The sequence below is a fragment of the Aythya ferina genome, assembly GCF_964211825.1.
Source record: "Aythya ferina genome assembly, chromosome: 17".
In the NCBI taxonomy this organism is placed as follows: domain Eukaryota; kingdom Metazoa; phylum Chordata; class Aves; order Anseriformes; family Anatidae; genus Aythya; species Aythya ferina.
Window position 1 is genome coordinate 14,149,152 of NC_140316.1, and position 12,910 is coordinate 14,162,061.

The window sequence follows — 12,910 nt, forward strand, 5'->3', positions numbered from 1 at the left end:
TTAAAGTCTGGAGAAAGGATATGTGGCCCAACGTGCTCATGTTCTTTGTATTCTGTAACAAAAATACGTTTCCCTTGAACTGTACAGGTCAGGTCAAGAAACATCTAAATTAACTACCATCCCATCAATATTCTGTTTGTCTAATATCTTCATCAGGCTTTGGCATTTTTCTGCTACCCTAATGATCTGCCTATCCTAGCCAAAAATGCTATCTATTCCAATTCAGAAGCTACTCCTTACAAATAAAGTTGCTTAGTTTTTGCTTGTGACAAAGCAGAACTAATCGAAAAAATGAAACAAATTCATGTTGGGTGTTTCATTTCTTGTTGATAAATGTCTCGCTATCTTACAGGAAACACTTTGGGAGTAAAATAAACTAAGTTTTCATGGCTTTTTGGGGTGCCAGAAAGTCAAATTATCTAGGAAAGCTTGTAAATATCAGGCTGGTTTAATTTCATTCATATATCTCAGTCTAAATCCATCATATGGTAAGGTTAGGAATATTTTGACACTGAGAATTTAACGTACATATAATAAATAGAGCAAAATGAAATGTATGAATGGGTAAGTGGGTGGAAAGCTGGGACTGCTATTACTGACAAGAATTTGTCTATACCGCTTATTTTTTATTATTATCTGTCCTTCTGTAGCAGCTGTAAAGTTCATTCAAAACCAAAATCTTACTGTAATGTTTTACAGACACGGAACAGAACTGCTTAAAAGTAAAACATGAAGCGTGCCCTGGAGAGCTGAATTTGGAACTGGCCACTGCTTTTCAAGAAGTCCACTGATGGGCTGGAGAACGTCTTGATGAGAGCAGTCAGGCAACTTGAAAGTACAGCCTATGGGGAAATTTTGAAAGGGTTTGGTATGTTTAGTCTGGATAAGAGAAGACAGAGAGGAGACATGGTAATATGTGAAAGAGTGAAGCAGAGAGAGAAGAAATAAGCTGCTATTGACAGGACAAGACGTTAGGGGCTTAAAATGCAGCTGAGGAGATACAGAGCAGACATTGGGAAGCCGTTCCCATTCCTGTGGTGAGGTAATGGACTGGATTGCCTTCGGAGGATTGCCTTCTGGGCCCGATGGGGGCATGATCTCATGGAACAGGACAAGATGGTTTCTTAAAGTCCATTTGCTGTTTTCTCTAGTCAAAGTAATTTCCATACCCATGGCAGGGAGAAAGCAGAAGGATCTGTAGGAAGGAGAAAGAAAAAAAAAAAGAAAGGCAGCTTTGGGAACGTCATGTAGTAGCTTGTATGCAGGGAGAAACAGTAAAGGAGGGAATGATGGAGGAATTACTCAACGATGGCAAGAAGAAGCATTTTGCCAGCTTGTTTCCATCAAAGAAGCCTTGCTTTGTAGGTGTCATCCAGAGAGAAAAGCCTGAGGCAGGCATTTACTGCAAAAGGCAAGAGCTGGGTCTTTGTAAGTTATGGATGAATGTATGCTGACCCTGTTGCAAAATCTATTCAGTCACCTGTGCCAGGACAGCAATATTGGGAATAAACTCCCAAAGTCATTACATTTTATTCATCTAAAAATGATTTGCCTTCCATGAGCACACCTCTAAGGAGGTATAACAGGTATAACTTGCAAGGGTGTTAGAAAACAGTGACCAGAAAGTCTGAAACAACAGGACACAAAAGAAAAAGCCAAAACTCGATTTTAAGTGAGGAGTTTTGACGAGGTGGCTTTTGAGCATCTATTATCATTGTCTTCTACTTGAAATTCACTAATCAGTTCCAAGATCCTGTGAAGACTTAATTAGCAGGTTCTTACAGGCACTGCAGCACTAACTACCCTTTTCCTAAGAAAAGGAAGCCAGGTCAGTGAATCCCTGGTCTGAGCAAATGCTATACACTGCACTGATTTTCTCTTCAGTGCTGACAGGCATTCAAAACAAACTCAAATTGAAAGCCACTAATTGAGAACTGAAGCCATGCAGTGCAAATTGGAATGCCTTCTCCTCTGGGGAGAACAATTTTGCTCTCTGTGTGGTGTTGTTTTGCAGCTGTAAGTGCCCACAATTCCAAAGGTGCTCTTCCCTTAGTGCCGGCCTCCCCTTCCTTTCTTTCTTGAAGGACTTTGTTCTTTTCCTGTATTTTCCAGCCAATAATCTACTTTTAAAGGAAGAGTAAGAACTGTTATGCAATAAAGCCACAGCAGGTGAGCAACTTACATTGAGTATAAATATGAGAGAGACAAACAAAAAAGGGTATAGATGTCTACGGTGGTTTTGTTAGCGAAGGGATGTTGCTGATTTCTGTGAGAGGTGCAGTCTTGCTCTGCTCACTATGACTCACCTGTTTTTCCTTCTGTTCCTTACAGACAGATGGCAGAAGCCAGTAAAGGCCAAATAAATCATCATTTCACAGACTTGTGATGGACTGGCCCCCAGATGAGGCCGGCATGGTTGGAAATATTTTCATGCTGCTAGAGGTAGGACAGTTTCTTTGTAATGTTGTAGAGCTGAGTTTATTAATGCTGCATTTGAATGTCAAGTGTTAATAAAATCCCAGTGTTGACAGGTAAAATCACTCTTCTGAAATTGTTTTATAAACCCTTGGCTTTATGCTTAACAACATAGCAGCATTTGTTTAAAAAGAGCATCACAAGTAGCCTGCAGATAAACCATGAAGAACAGTTAATTACCCTTCAAGTAAAATAACTTCACGAGCAATCAGGCAATGGAAGAACTGAGAGCAGCACTGTCAGTCTGCAAGGCCAACCAACTCTTTGGAGGACTATTGCAGCATCACTGCCTTCATTAGATTATCGGTTCACAAACAGACTCAAATAGTTCACAAATAGCTCAGCCTTTCGCACCCAATGCAGTGGCCATATTACGTGCGTTGTGCTCATCACCCCGTTCTTCCTCTGCTGTCACAGGGCTATGGATTGTGCATGACAGATTCTAACGATTATTCTGAAACCCCCCCAGGAGACAGCTGCACTGACAGGCTCACGCTGGGACACTCTTCTCAGGTATTTGTGAAATCAGCTGTTATTTCAAGTAAGCCCAAGCCACATAATTTTTTACGGTGTTCATATTATTTTCATTTTTTGATTCAAGCTGTTAGCCAGTTTGGAGATTCATGGGTTGCCTGTGTTAGGAGATGATTACATGATGATGCTAGGCATCGACTTGATGAAGTCCTATTTATTTACAAAGCATTTACAAAGCGTACTTTCCCAGAGTATTGGATTAGATAAACCACAGATTTTTGTGTACAATACCAAAGCCAGTATTTTCATCCTGTGTGCTGCTAGCATAGGCACGTGTTTGCTTCTTTTCTCTCACACAAATTTAAAGCTCCAGATTTCCAATGCCCTTTCTGCACTTTCTGTGCTAGTTCAGAGGGAAACCATGTGGATAATGTGCAATGTACAGAAGTTTTGCCATGTGTTGGAGCAATAGTTGCTGTTTTGGTTCTCTGATTCCAGAGAGGTGTTTGTTTATTTTTTGTGCTTATTTTAAGGAACAGCCATGGTTGCCCACTAACTTCAACAAAACTCCATGAAGCAGATTTTCACTTCAGCTTAGCAGGACATTTACATCAGGAATCTGAATGGTGATTTTACCCAAACGTCTCCCAAGAAACATTTTAAGCGTGCATTATTCTTTTTAGGGCCTTCATACTACCTTGTTCTGAAACATAACCACCCTTCCTTGTACATAAAGGACATAAAATTTCTGCCTAGGACTATTTTTTGCACATTTAGTCTCTGTATTTCTTTTCCTTGTGTGAAAATGAGCCTTTTGAACAATAGGATGCCATGTGTTATACCTGAAGACCTTAATTTTAAAAACAATTACATTCTAAGTGCATCTGTCAAGCAAGTGAAAAACCTCTAGATCACATAGGACTGACAGAATAGATGAAATGTAATTGCTTCTAGTTTAGTCTTCTATTTTCTTCGTGAGGCTTTAAAGCCTTCTCTAGTGCTGCTTGGTGAGGTTCTCAGCATCCCCCTGGCGTGCTCCAATGGACTGGATAAATCTTTTTACCTTTGTGTACAGTTTCTTGGTGTTATAATGGCAGTTTTTACCTCTGCTGGGTGTCACAAAGCCAATGTGCTCAGTGCGTGTAAAGTATGAGAAGCTGTTTATTGCAACTGTTAGAAAAATTCTGCAGGCAGTGCTAGGAACTGCTAATTGGTGAGAGTGCAGAAACACAACGTCACCAGAGATTCTAAGTCTTTTAGCTGACTGTCTTGTACAAACATAATAGACTAAACTATACAGTAATGAATCTGCAAAACAAGGAAAAAAAACAAACAAACAACTAAACAAGAAATGTCATGGTCGCTTAATGGTAAGCATGTTAAATTCCGCATGTAATCCTCACAGACCAGCCCTCTTGCATGACAAATGCTGACTACAGCCCGTAGAACTGGCTCTCTTTGTTCAATTAGTGGCTTCCTGAACAATACGAAATAATATATTGAGAACTACTATGCATAAGATCCTTATACAAATATGGATTTAATTGCTGTAATTGCTTAAACAATGTGAGTTGCAAGTGCTTAAGCGCAGACTGTAATGTAGGAGAACTAAAGGAATCAAATTAGCAGGTAAGGAGTTCCCATTTTACTGCATCCTCACATAAGTTACTAGGAACTCTGCATGCATTAGGAGCTACTAATATTTGTAGGTTTAATGCCCTAAACCGCACAGGAAAATTGTGTCATCTCTTATCCTTACAGAGCTTTAAGAGACATCAGTAACACAATCTTCATAGCCGGGCTGCTCTGCAGTCCAGTTTCAAACTGAGCAGGAGAATTGCTTGCCTAGTTTTAAGCAGTGGTTAGAAAACTACTTTTTGTTGTTCTTAATAAGGAGAAATCAAGAAGCCCTCTTCACTTTAGGAAACAAAATGCACTGAAAGAATATACAGAGAATCTAGAACAAATTGTGTTAGTAAAAAATCTATTGGATGGGGTTTCCAGTGCTTGAATTACTTAAAATGAGATAAGACTCAGCAATAGAAGAGGGGAAGGAGTTATCTTGCACTTGCTAGAGGAAAGCGGCCTAAGCCAGCTCTCCTTGTCTGTGAATGGTTTCTCAGCTGATCTTGCCTACAGTGTGAGGTTAAAGCAGAGCTTTCTCCAGGTGGTGAAGACAAATAAACCATTCCCAAGTTCTCTTTATTGAGCTTGTGAGAAGATCCCAAACAACTTTTCCAGAAGTGGGGCTGGGTAGACATACATGTATAGCAACGGTTCTGTGAGCTATGACAAGAGGAAAGACAAGGATCAGGTAGAAATACGCTGAGAAAAAAAAAGGTTCAGCTGCCCCTGGGAGACGAGGCACATTCTGCAGGTATGCTATAGCAGAGGTGAACTCAATAAATGACTGATGGATATCTGGGCATATTTCAGCAAAGAAAGGGATTCAACACCTGGTTAAAACAGTACAGACAGAAAAAAAAAAAAAAGCACATCTAACCTGAAATGCCAAAAAGTAACATTCTTCACGAATCTGGCACTGGAGAGTACCTTGTCTTGCAACTGAGCTTCAGCTTCCCCTAAGGCTCCTGGTCCCAGCAGCTGAGCTAATGCCTGCTTCCTGAGACTGCCAACACAGCAGCTGGGACAGGGCCTCTCTGGCCTGGACTCAATCCACCAGGTCATTTCACAAAAGCAGCTAATAGGTAAAAATAGGTGCTCACAGCTAATAAGGCATTGCATCTTATTACCAATTCCCCAAGAAAGCCGATATCCCTCCGTCTTTCCTCTCACAAGGATGCTTTATTATAATTACATATCACTTTATTAGGCAGCTGAAGCAAAGAGCACATTTGATGCTAATGAAGTGCTGCTGTGGTTGAGTCTGTCACTATTTTTGGACCTGCACATCTCCAGCACTTTTCATTGGGTGACTGAGGCTTTGGATGTCTCTAGCTTCTTCTGTGGGGGATGCTCAGTGAAAAGCAATGACTCAGCTAGCCAGGACTGCAGATCTGTTTACATGCTCAGAATGAGAAAAGCTGTGGGACAGCAAGAACGCACACAAAAGCTTTTATTTGATGGGAGTCTTTTTCAGGTGGCGGACAGTATTATCTAGATTGAAAAATCCTTCGGAACATTCACATTGTTTCTCAGTTGGCCATCTGTACAGACCTCATTTTTCCTCTTTTCCATCCCCCAGTCCAAAGCATTTCAGAGAAACGCTGGATTTCACAGAACTCAAGGGACATATTTTAGAGGTTAAGAGTGAGACAAATCACAGCTGTCCACAGGCTACTTTTCCTCATGAAAGATGAGGGTTTTACCGTCCCCAATTTTCTGCCGTGAAGCCTGAGGAACTGCTTGGCACTGCAAAGGCTTGATTTGATGTTAAAATTTGACTTAACCACCAGCATCCCCAGAAACTGGCCTGCTCCCACGTCCTTTGTACTGACACCAACATTCATCTGGGCCAACAGTGACTCAGTGCTGCTTTAGATCCCTGAAGGAAACATTCATCCCTCCCCCCTCTCACAGGGCTGTGTTTCAGGCTGCTTTAGCTCCTGGCTCACCACCTAGTCAGACAAGTGACAGTAGCGGGGCAGAGGAGGCAGCAGCACACGAGACCATTCCTCTGCACCAAGACCTAGGAAGAGAACTGAATTACATTACCAAATCACATCCTGACAGCACACCGGGAGTCACAGCCTCCCCATGCCGTAAACAAGGCTAATGGTTCTCAGTGTTATTTCACATCGTCTGATACACAAACGAGGAATGTGTCGAAGTAATTGATAATTACAGAAAACACCATTACGTCTGAATGCCTGGCTATTCTTAGACAAGCCAGCAGAACTATTTTATTACAACTTCCCCATTCCCAGAGAGGGGAAGGATGGAAGCCTTAGCACCTCTTAAGTGTTCTTAGACCACAACTGCGCAACTGAATCTTGGTTTGCAGGCTTTGCAATACTGCATGGAGCTACAAATTATATAGATAAGGAGGTCTACTTTCTTGTTTTACCCTTTACCCATTTAAGTATTCCTACATAGACTTTTTTCTTTAAGTCAGATTTCTGAACATCGAACAATTTTCCTTTGGTAGTACCGGTAAATTTATTTTAGTGCTAGCAGTGAGATGCGTGCAATGCTTTTTAGGCTTTTTAGAGCTGATTTATGTAAACAGGCCAGTCCCCTCACTGCAGCAAAATCTCACGCCAATTTAAGAAGCCTCTGACTATACCCCTCACCCACCACACCACGTACAACGAAAAGATGCAACTCATCACAAATGTAGTTCTGACGACAGCGAAAAATAAACAGATTCCTGGAGCAGCACAGGGCAGAACCTCGCCGAGCGTCATGAGACGCACACCCAGGCAGCAGCCAGGAGTGCTGCATTCAGACAAAGCTTGCTCACTGGCTCCCTCTGCTGAACCAGGCTAACATCAAGTTTTACATTATCAAGAGGATGGTAATTAATTAGTGTTCTATACCTCCATACTCTGCAGGACCAGCCAGCATTAGCTATAGAACGAGCAGAGTCCCTCATGTGCAAGAACCCAGAGCCAGGTATTCTCCAGTGTTTTGACTTTTTTTTCCTCCCATTGCTTCTGGAGCACATAAAGCCTGACTCCTCCTTCCTCATCAATGCTCTCGTGACTAGTATGAGACAAGATGTGAGCTTCCACCTCAGTGAGGGCTCTTATTACTCCCTTTCCTAGCCTTTACACAAAGCTCAGATGAATTAGATGAAATCTCAACTCCCTGTCAAGTTTGACCCCATTGGCTACTTTCAGCTATGAATTAATGGTAAGACAGATGGTGCAGTTATATAAGCCTGGTTTCCTGCCTAAGTCTGGCTAAGAAAGAGCTCAGGCATGCCAGATTTGTTAATAACGTACATCCTCAGCTTCTGTAAGAGCAGAGCTATTACTGCCCAAACATCCTCTTCCAGAGATCTGATAACTGACCTCAACAGAGAAAGCAAGCAGGCAGGATGATCGTTCTCTACTCTTTCTGCTGCTGATTTCTAAGATAAGAAAATCTGCTGACTCCCCAAGTCTCCTAGGACAGCGATATACTGGCCTTTCACAGAAACTGTTACAGCTTTTTAACTAATTTCTCAGACTACAGAATTAGAAGTCATGGTTTTGTTTTTATCTCTACAGGTACTGCAATGGTGAGGATTTTTGCTTCCCGACTAAAGATGTCAAAGCCCACAGATAAACAGGAAACAAACATGGGATTTGGGAAGGAACATACATTCCAAATTTTGTTGATTCCAAAGTTAAGCTACCCTGCAAAACTCACGAGACTATCCCCAGTGTTTCCACTTAAAAATGCAAGGCACAGCTCCTGAAATGCCTCTGAGAAGCTGCTATATTTGCCAGGGTTTATGTAGTGATTGATGGATCAAAGCAGTTCATCAGAAATATCATTTCAACAAAGCTCTATACAAACTGTAAAATGCTAATGAGTCACCCGGCAGTGGGTTGTTGCTACGACCTTGCTCTTCACAGAAGATACCTGAAGCACTGGTTTCAGCAGTAGGGATGCAGAGAACTCCACCGGCACTGACACCGAGCTGGATGTTTATTCTGGAGCGTGTCCTGAAGGGTATTCAGCCAGCATTTACATCCCCTATTCCCAGAAGATAACTCGTTTATTTTTTCTCCAACTCATTTACAGTGAAGCAATTTGAAATGCAACTGCTTTTTCTCTTCTGTTCGTACCAGATAGTGCAAGAAAAAAGCAAAACCAATCAAAAAGCCCCAAATCTCACAAAAACAAAGCACCACCACTCCCCAAACCATATGCACTCACTCAAAATTCTAGTCATCTGCATATAGTCCCTCAGAGCTTTATACCACAAATAGTTTTACTGTCCTTTACGCAACTATTTGTAAGATTTACGTAACGCATGCAATTACGGAATGCAATGAAGACACCAGAAATCCTTGTGTTTTCCCCTCAAATTTAATGCGGTGCTTTCAGAACAGTTAGAACACCAATTTGTGAGGATAGACTCCGTTTGAGAGAGAGAATGTAGAACGCAGGTACCCACGGAGCTGAGGCACCTTCCTGATTTGTGCAAGGATCTGGGAATCCACTGCCTTCTGGTCTTTCTTGCGTTGCTCCGTTACCTCGTATTTCTAGGAAGAGCAGGAAGAATAATGTTACAATCCTACAGAATGACTTCAGACTCTTCTAGAGAGATGTGAAAATCCAGGGCAAACCCTGAGTTCTCGCATTTTCAGGAAATGTTTTCTCCGTTTGTTCTAAATATGGGAAAGGTGGTAGGAGACCGGAGGTGGTGGAGAGAACTGAAGCCACTGTTTGGCTTATGCTGCAGGTGATCAGAGCCAGCAGCAGGCTGTTGGCAGTATCACGGCAGTAAAGGTGTTTCTTGGTCAAAAACAAGCAAAAAAGCCACACAAAAACAAAACAAGCAAAAAAAACCATAAGCCTACATTCAACTAGAATAATCATTGCTGCTGTTCTGCTAGGGTAGAAGCAGAAAACAACCCCCAGATTTAGAAGGGTTCATCTCAGTGCTGCTGTAATTAATTTTAACAGCATCACCTTGCTTTATAGGGGACCACTTAAAATCGAGTTGTCCGTTGTTTCACAGAATTTCTCCCTTTCCAGCCTGGCTTTAAGTAACAAGGACATTCACAAAGAACAAGCAATGGTCTTCCTTACTTCTTTTTCAGTGTCAAAGATCTCTCCTTCCTGGTGCTTGGGCTTCCGCAGCCTCTTCTTCTTGAAGTACGCATCAGTGAGATGCTTGGGAATTTTCACTCCCGAAATATCCACCTTGGTAGAAGTAGCAATAACAAACTTCTGGTGGGCTCTGCGCAGAGGGACGCGATTGATGACCAGGGGTCCTAAAGGCACAAGACAGGCAGGATAGAAAGTTAGCTTTTCTGGCACCAGCCACCACTTCTAAGTTGCATTTTTGTGGTGCGTGAGATGCTTACAGCTAAAAAAGAAGTCAACAAAACCCTTCTCTGCAGCCTCTAGAGAAGTTGAGGCCGCTTCCCAATCTCCTCTAGACATTACAGCTTCATTATCTCCTGCTCACCTCCCAGCGAAGTCACAAAACGTGACTCCTCATAGTTACACGAGCAGGTAACACACCAAGCCATCTGCGTGCAGCTCACAAACACTACTAACCCCATAGACACACCTGGACCAAACCCCTCAACTTTTTATTTTTACCTGTAACAAGCAACAGGCCAGTAGAAAGCTGCTTCAGGAAGACGACACGCTGAAAAGAGATGAGATGACGTTAGTCCTCTGGTCCCAGCGTTACTTCTTTGACATTTGGAAAATACTGCAGCCAAACTGGGATCCTGTTGTAGCAGCCCACGCTGCTGCTACACGTGTTGATGAAGTAGCCACGGATGCAACTGTGCTACATGAGAAGTAGCCACCACACGACCTGAGCTACCAATGTTTGTCAGAGTACAGCTTTGCTGGTATCACTGCATAATAATGGAAGGAATTCAAAAAAACTGTAATTCCTCCTAACAGCTAGCCAAAGTTTTGGTCTCACTGCAACAGGAACATGAACAGGCATCAGCCCTGCTATTCCACAGCGCCAAATGAGCATGACACGGATCTACACTTTTTAAAATTGCAGCAGGACTCCCTTCATCTTGTATAAACAACTGGATTGGCCTGTTTTACTTCTAGCTCTGTGTAGAAGGTGATTAGTTTAAAGACTATTTCTCTTAAAGGCAGGAGAGGAGAAAGCCGTCTACACAGAACACACAGAACACAATCGGGTTTGCAGATTCACACCTGGTGGCTGAGCAGTGCCCCATGACACCAGCTGGTCATCCAGGGTGACCCGGTCAAAACGTTTTCAGCACAGAAGTGCCACAAAGCTGCTGTGTGAGCCAACGTGGACTGAATACAAGAATGGTCCCCTTTACCTTGCCCCTGTGACGACCAGTCAGAAGGATAAGAACAGTTCCTGGAGTAATCGAGGCCCGCAGCTTCCTCTTGTGTTGGCAAAAGGGTTTTTTGCCATGACTCAAAAGTTTGCGAGGGACATCTTCAGTTGGGTAGTATCTGGGCTAGAAGAAAAGGAACAAAAACGTTCTACCAACCAGTATTCCATGAGATAAACTCTAAAACATAATGAAAGCTTTCTTTCTTCTCGAAGACATACAGTTCTCTCTATAAAGATGATCTCTCTAAAAGGTTTTACTGCAACCAGCTCTTCAGGAACAGTCCATAACAGCGTTTGCTACACAACGATGCACCTACAGAAGCTGAGACCAGATCTGTGTTTCTGAGCATACCTCCAGTTCAGCACAGCAATTCACCTGGCAGAGAATATCCCACTTTTGCCTGCTAAATCACAGGCATCTCCCCCAGAGAACCACCCAGAGAACTCCCCAGAGAAGTCAATGGACTTGTATCAAGCAGATAACTGCACACAGCTCAGCGATACACGGCGTGGGTTGGGAGTACTGCTGGCTGCAGTCAGGCTGCTGCACAACCCTGATCAGGAGGCACAGCCTCTAGCCAAAAGTTCGGTGCTGCAGCCCTACACCACCTCGGCTTTTTCTTACCATTTTGCGGACTTTAACCACACGGCTGCCCCCATTCTTGTCTCCGCCAACTGGCTTGCTGAGAGTTGCTCGAGGCTTTTCTTTCTTTTTCTTTTCTATCTGTAAGCAAGTAAAACGGAAAATAAATGAGATTTCAAACTGAAGTCACCACGAAAAGTTGTCAGACAACACAACTACTTAAACGCAGCATTTACCATCATTATACCTTTGTTTCTGGAGCAGTGTACTTGCGCTTGTACAGTGCTTTCCTGGCGTACATGGCTGACCGGGAGTATTTCCCAATACCCCGAGCCAAGACAGGGTTGCGGCTGGAATGCTTCTTACGCTTCTTCATCTTGTTGCCCGCTTTCTCCTGGCCTGGCTTCTTCTCTCCTGCCTTCTGGGCCGGCTTCTTCTCACCCGCCATCTGTGGATGCGAACAGAACAACAAACACGCATCACTAGATGCACAGAGCAACATTTGAGATGCCAAAACCGATAGGAAGAATCACAAATCAACCCTCTGCACCAGCCTAATGGTTCTTAGACGCTTCCTATAGACAATGCAAATAGGAACACTGTAGAGCTGAAACCCACCCCGGGCACTGCTCACCCGCACAGAACGCTGCTTGGGACTGCTGTGAGATGCCTCAACACCTCACCACGGGGCACTCGGGAAGCTGCAGACGCACAGCACCCGATATTTCACGACCCTACACCCCTGCTGGGCTTCCCGAGCCCCGCCACGCCTCAGAGCTCCGCTGCCGCTCCCCAGCCGCCAGCCCGGCGCTGCTCAGCGCCCCCAGCCCGGAGCCGAGCCAGGCCCCGACCCCCTGCTAGGCCCCGGGAGGCTCCATCCGCGGCCCCCTCGCTCCTCCGCGGCCCATCCGCGACCCATCCGCCTCCTCCCGCTCCCCTCTCCCCTCCTCAACCCTCCCTGAGCCCCATCGCAGCGCCCCGCGGCCGGATGGCGGCGGATGGCGGCCGCCGGGGCCCTGCGCTGAGCAGCGCCGCTCCGCCATCTTACCTTCCGGGGAGCCAAAGGGGCCCACATCCGGCCCCCCTCCCCCCTCTAAACCCAGCGCCGCGCCTGACGTCACCACGCCGCCCGCAAGGCACGCTGGGACTTGTAGTTTTTCCACAGGGGGGGTTCCCTATGGGATAGGAGGGACCCCTCCCTCCCCCCCCCCCGTTAACTCAGAGTGTGTGGGGGGGGTCCCCGTAGATACCGGGAAAAGGGGGGGGGGGGGACACCGGCAGGGCCCCCCCCGGCCGTGAGGAGGGGGCGGTGTCGCGCGGCGATGTCGCGGCCGTGACGCAGGGCGGGCCGCGCCGCGCTGTGCGGGGCCTGAGGCCGCCGGCGGTCGAGAAGGGGGAGAAAAAAAAAAAGG

General features: G+C 44.7%; 1 protein-coding gene and 1 long non-coding RNA gene across 6 annotated transcripts; one reads left to right on the top strand and one right to left on the bottom strand.

The window, feature by feature from the left end:
* The first annotated feature begins 1,696 nt into the window (after positions 1 to 1,696).
* On the top strand, positions 1,697 to 8,663 carry LOC311420535. Its single transcript, XR_014684358.1, has 4 exons — positions 1,697 to 2,169; positions 2,332 to 2,442; positions 2,893 to 2,988; positions 8,124 to 8,663. It is a non-coding gene; the product is annotated as an uncharacterized lncRNA (long non-coding RNA).
* A 249-nt stretch (positions 8,664 to 8,912) lies between these two features.
* RPL6 (ribosomal protein L6) lies at positions 8,913 to 12,686 on the bottom strand. 5 transcript variants are annotated; one of them, XM_084491549.1, is made up of 7 exons: positions 12,547 to 12,686; positions 11,746 to 11,946; positions 11,541 to 11,639; positions 10,896 to 11,039; positions 10,177 to 10,225; positions 9,658 to 9,842; positions 8,913 to 9,107 (listed from the first exon to the last, which is right to left on the bottom strand). In XM_084491549.1, exons 1-7 carry the CDS (start codon positions 12,571 to 12,573, stop codon positions 8,955 to 8,957), a joined length of 858 nt encoding a protein of 285 aa, XP_084347675.1. In that variant the 5' UTR covers positions 12,574 to 12,686; the 3' UTR covers positions 8,913 to 8,954. The 5 variants fall into 5 exon arrangements, with proteins under 5 accessions (XP_084347675.1, XP_084347677.1, XP_084347674.1 ...); XM_084491551.1 differs by lacking the exon at positions 12,547 to 12,686 and adding an exon at positions 12,117 to 12,274; XM_084491548.1 differs by lacking the exon at positions 10,177 to 10,225 and having other exon boundaries at positions 9,658 to 9,900.
* Positions 12,687 to 12,910: the final 224 nt, after the last annotated feature.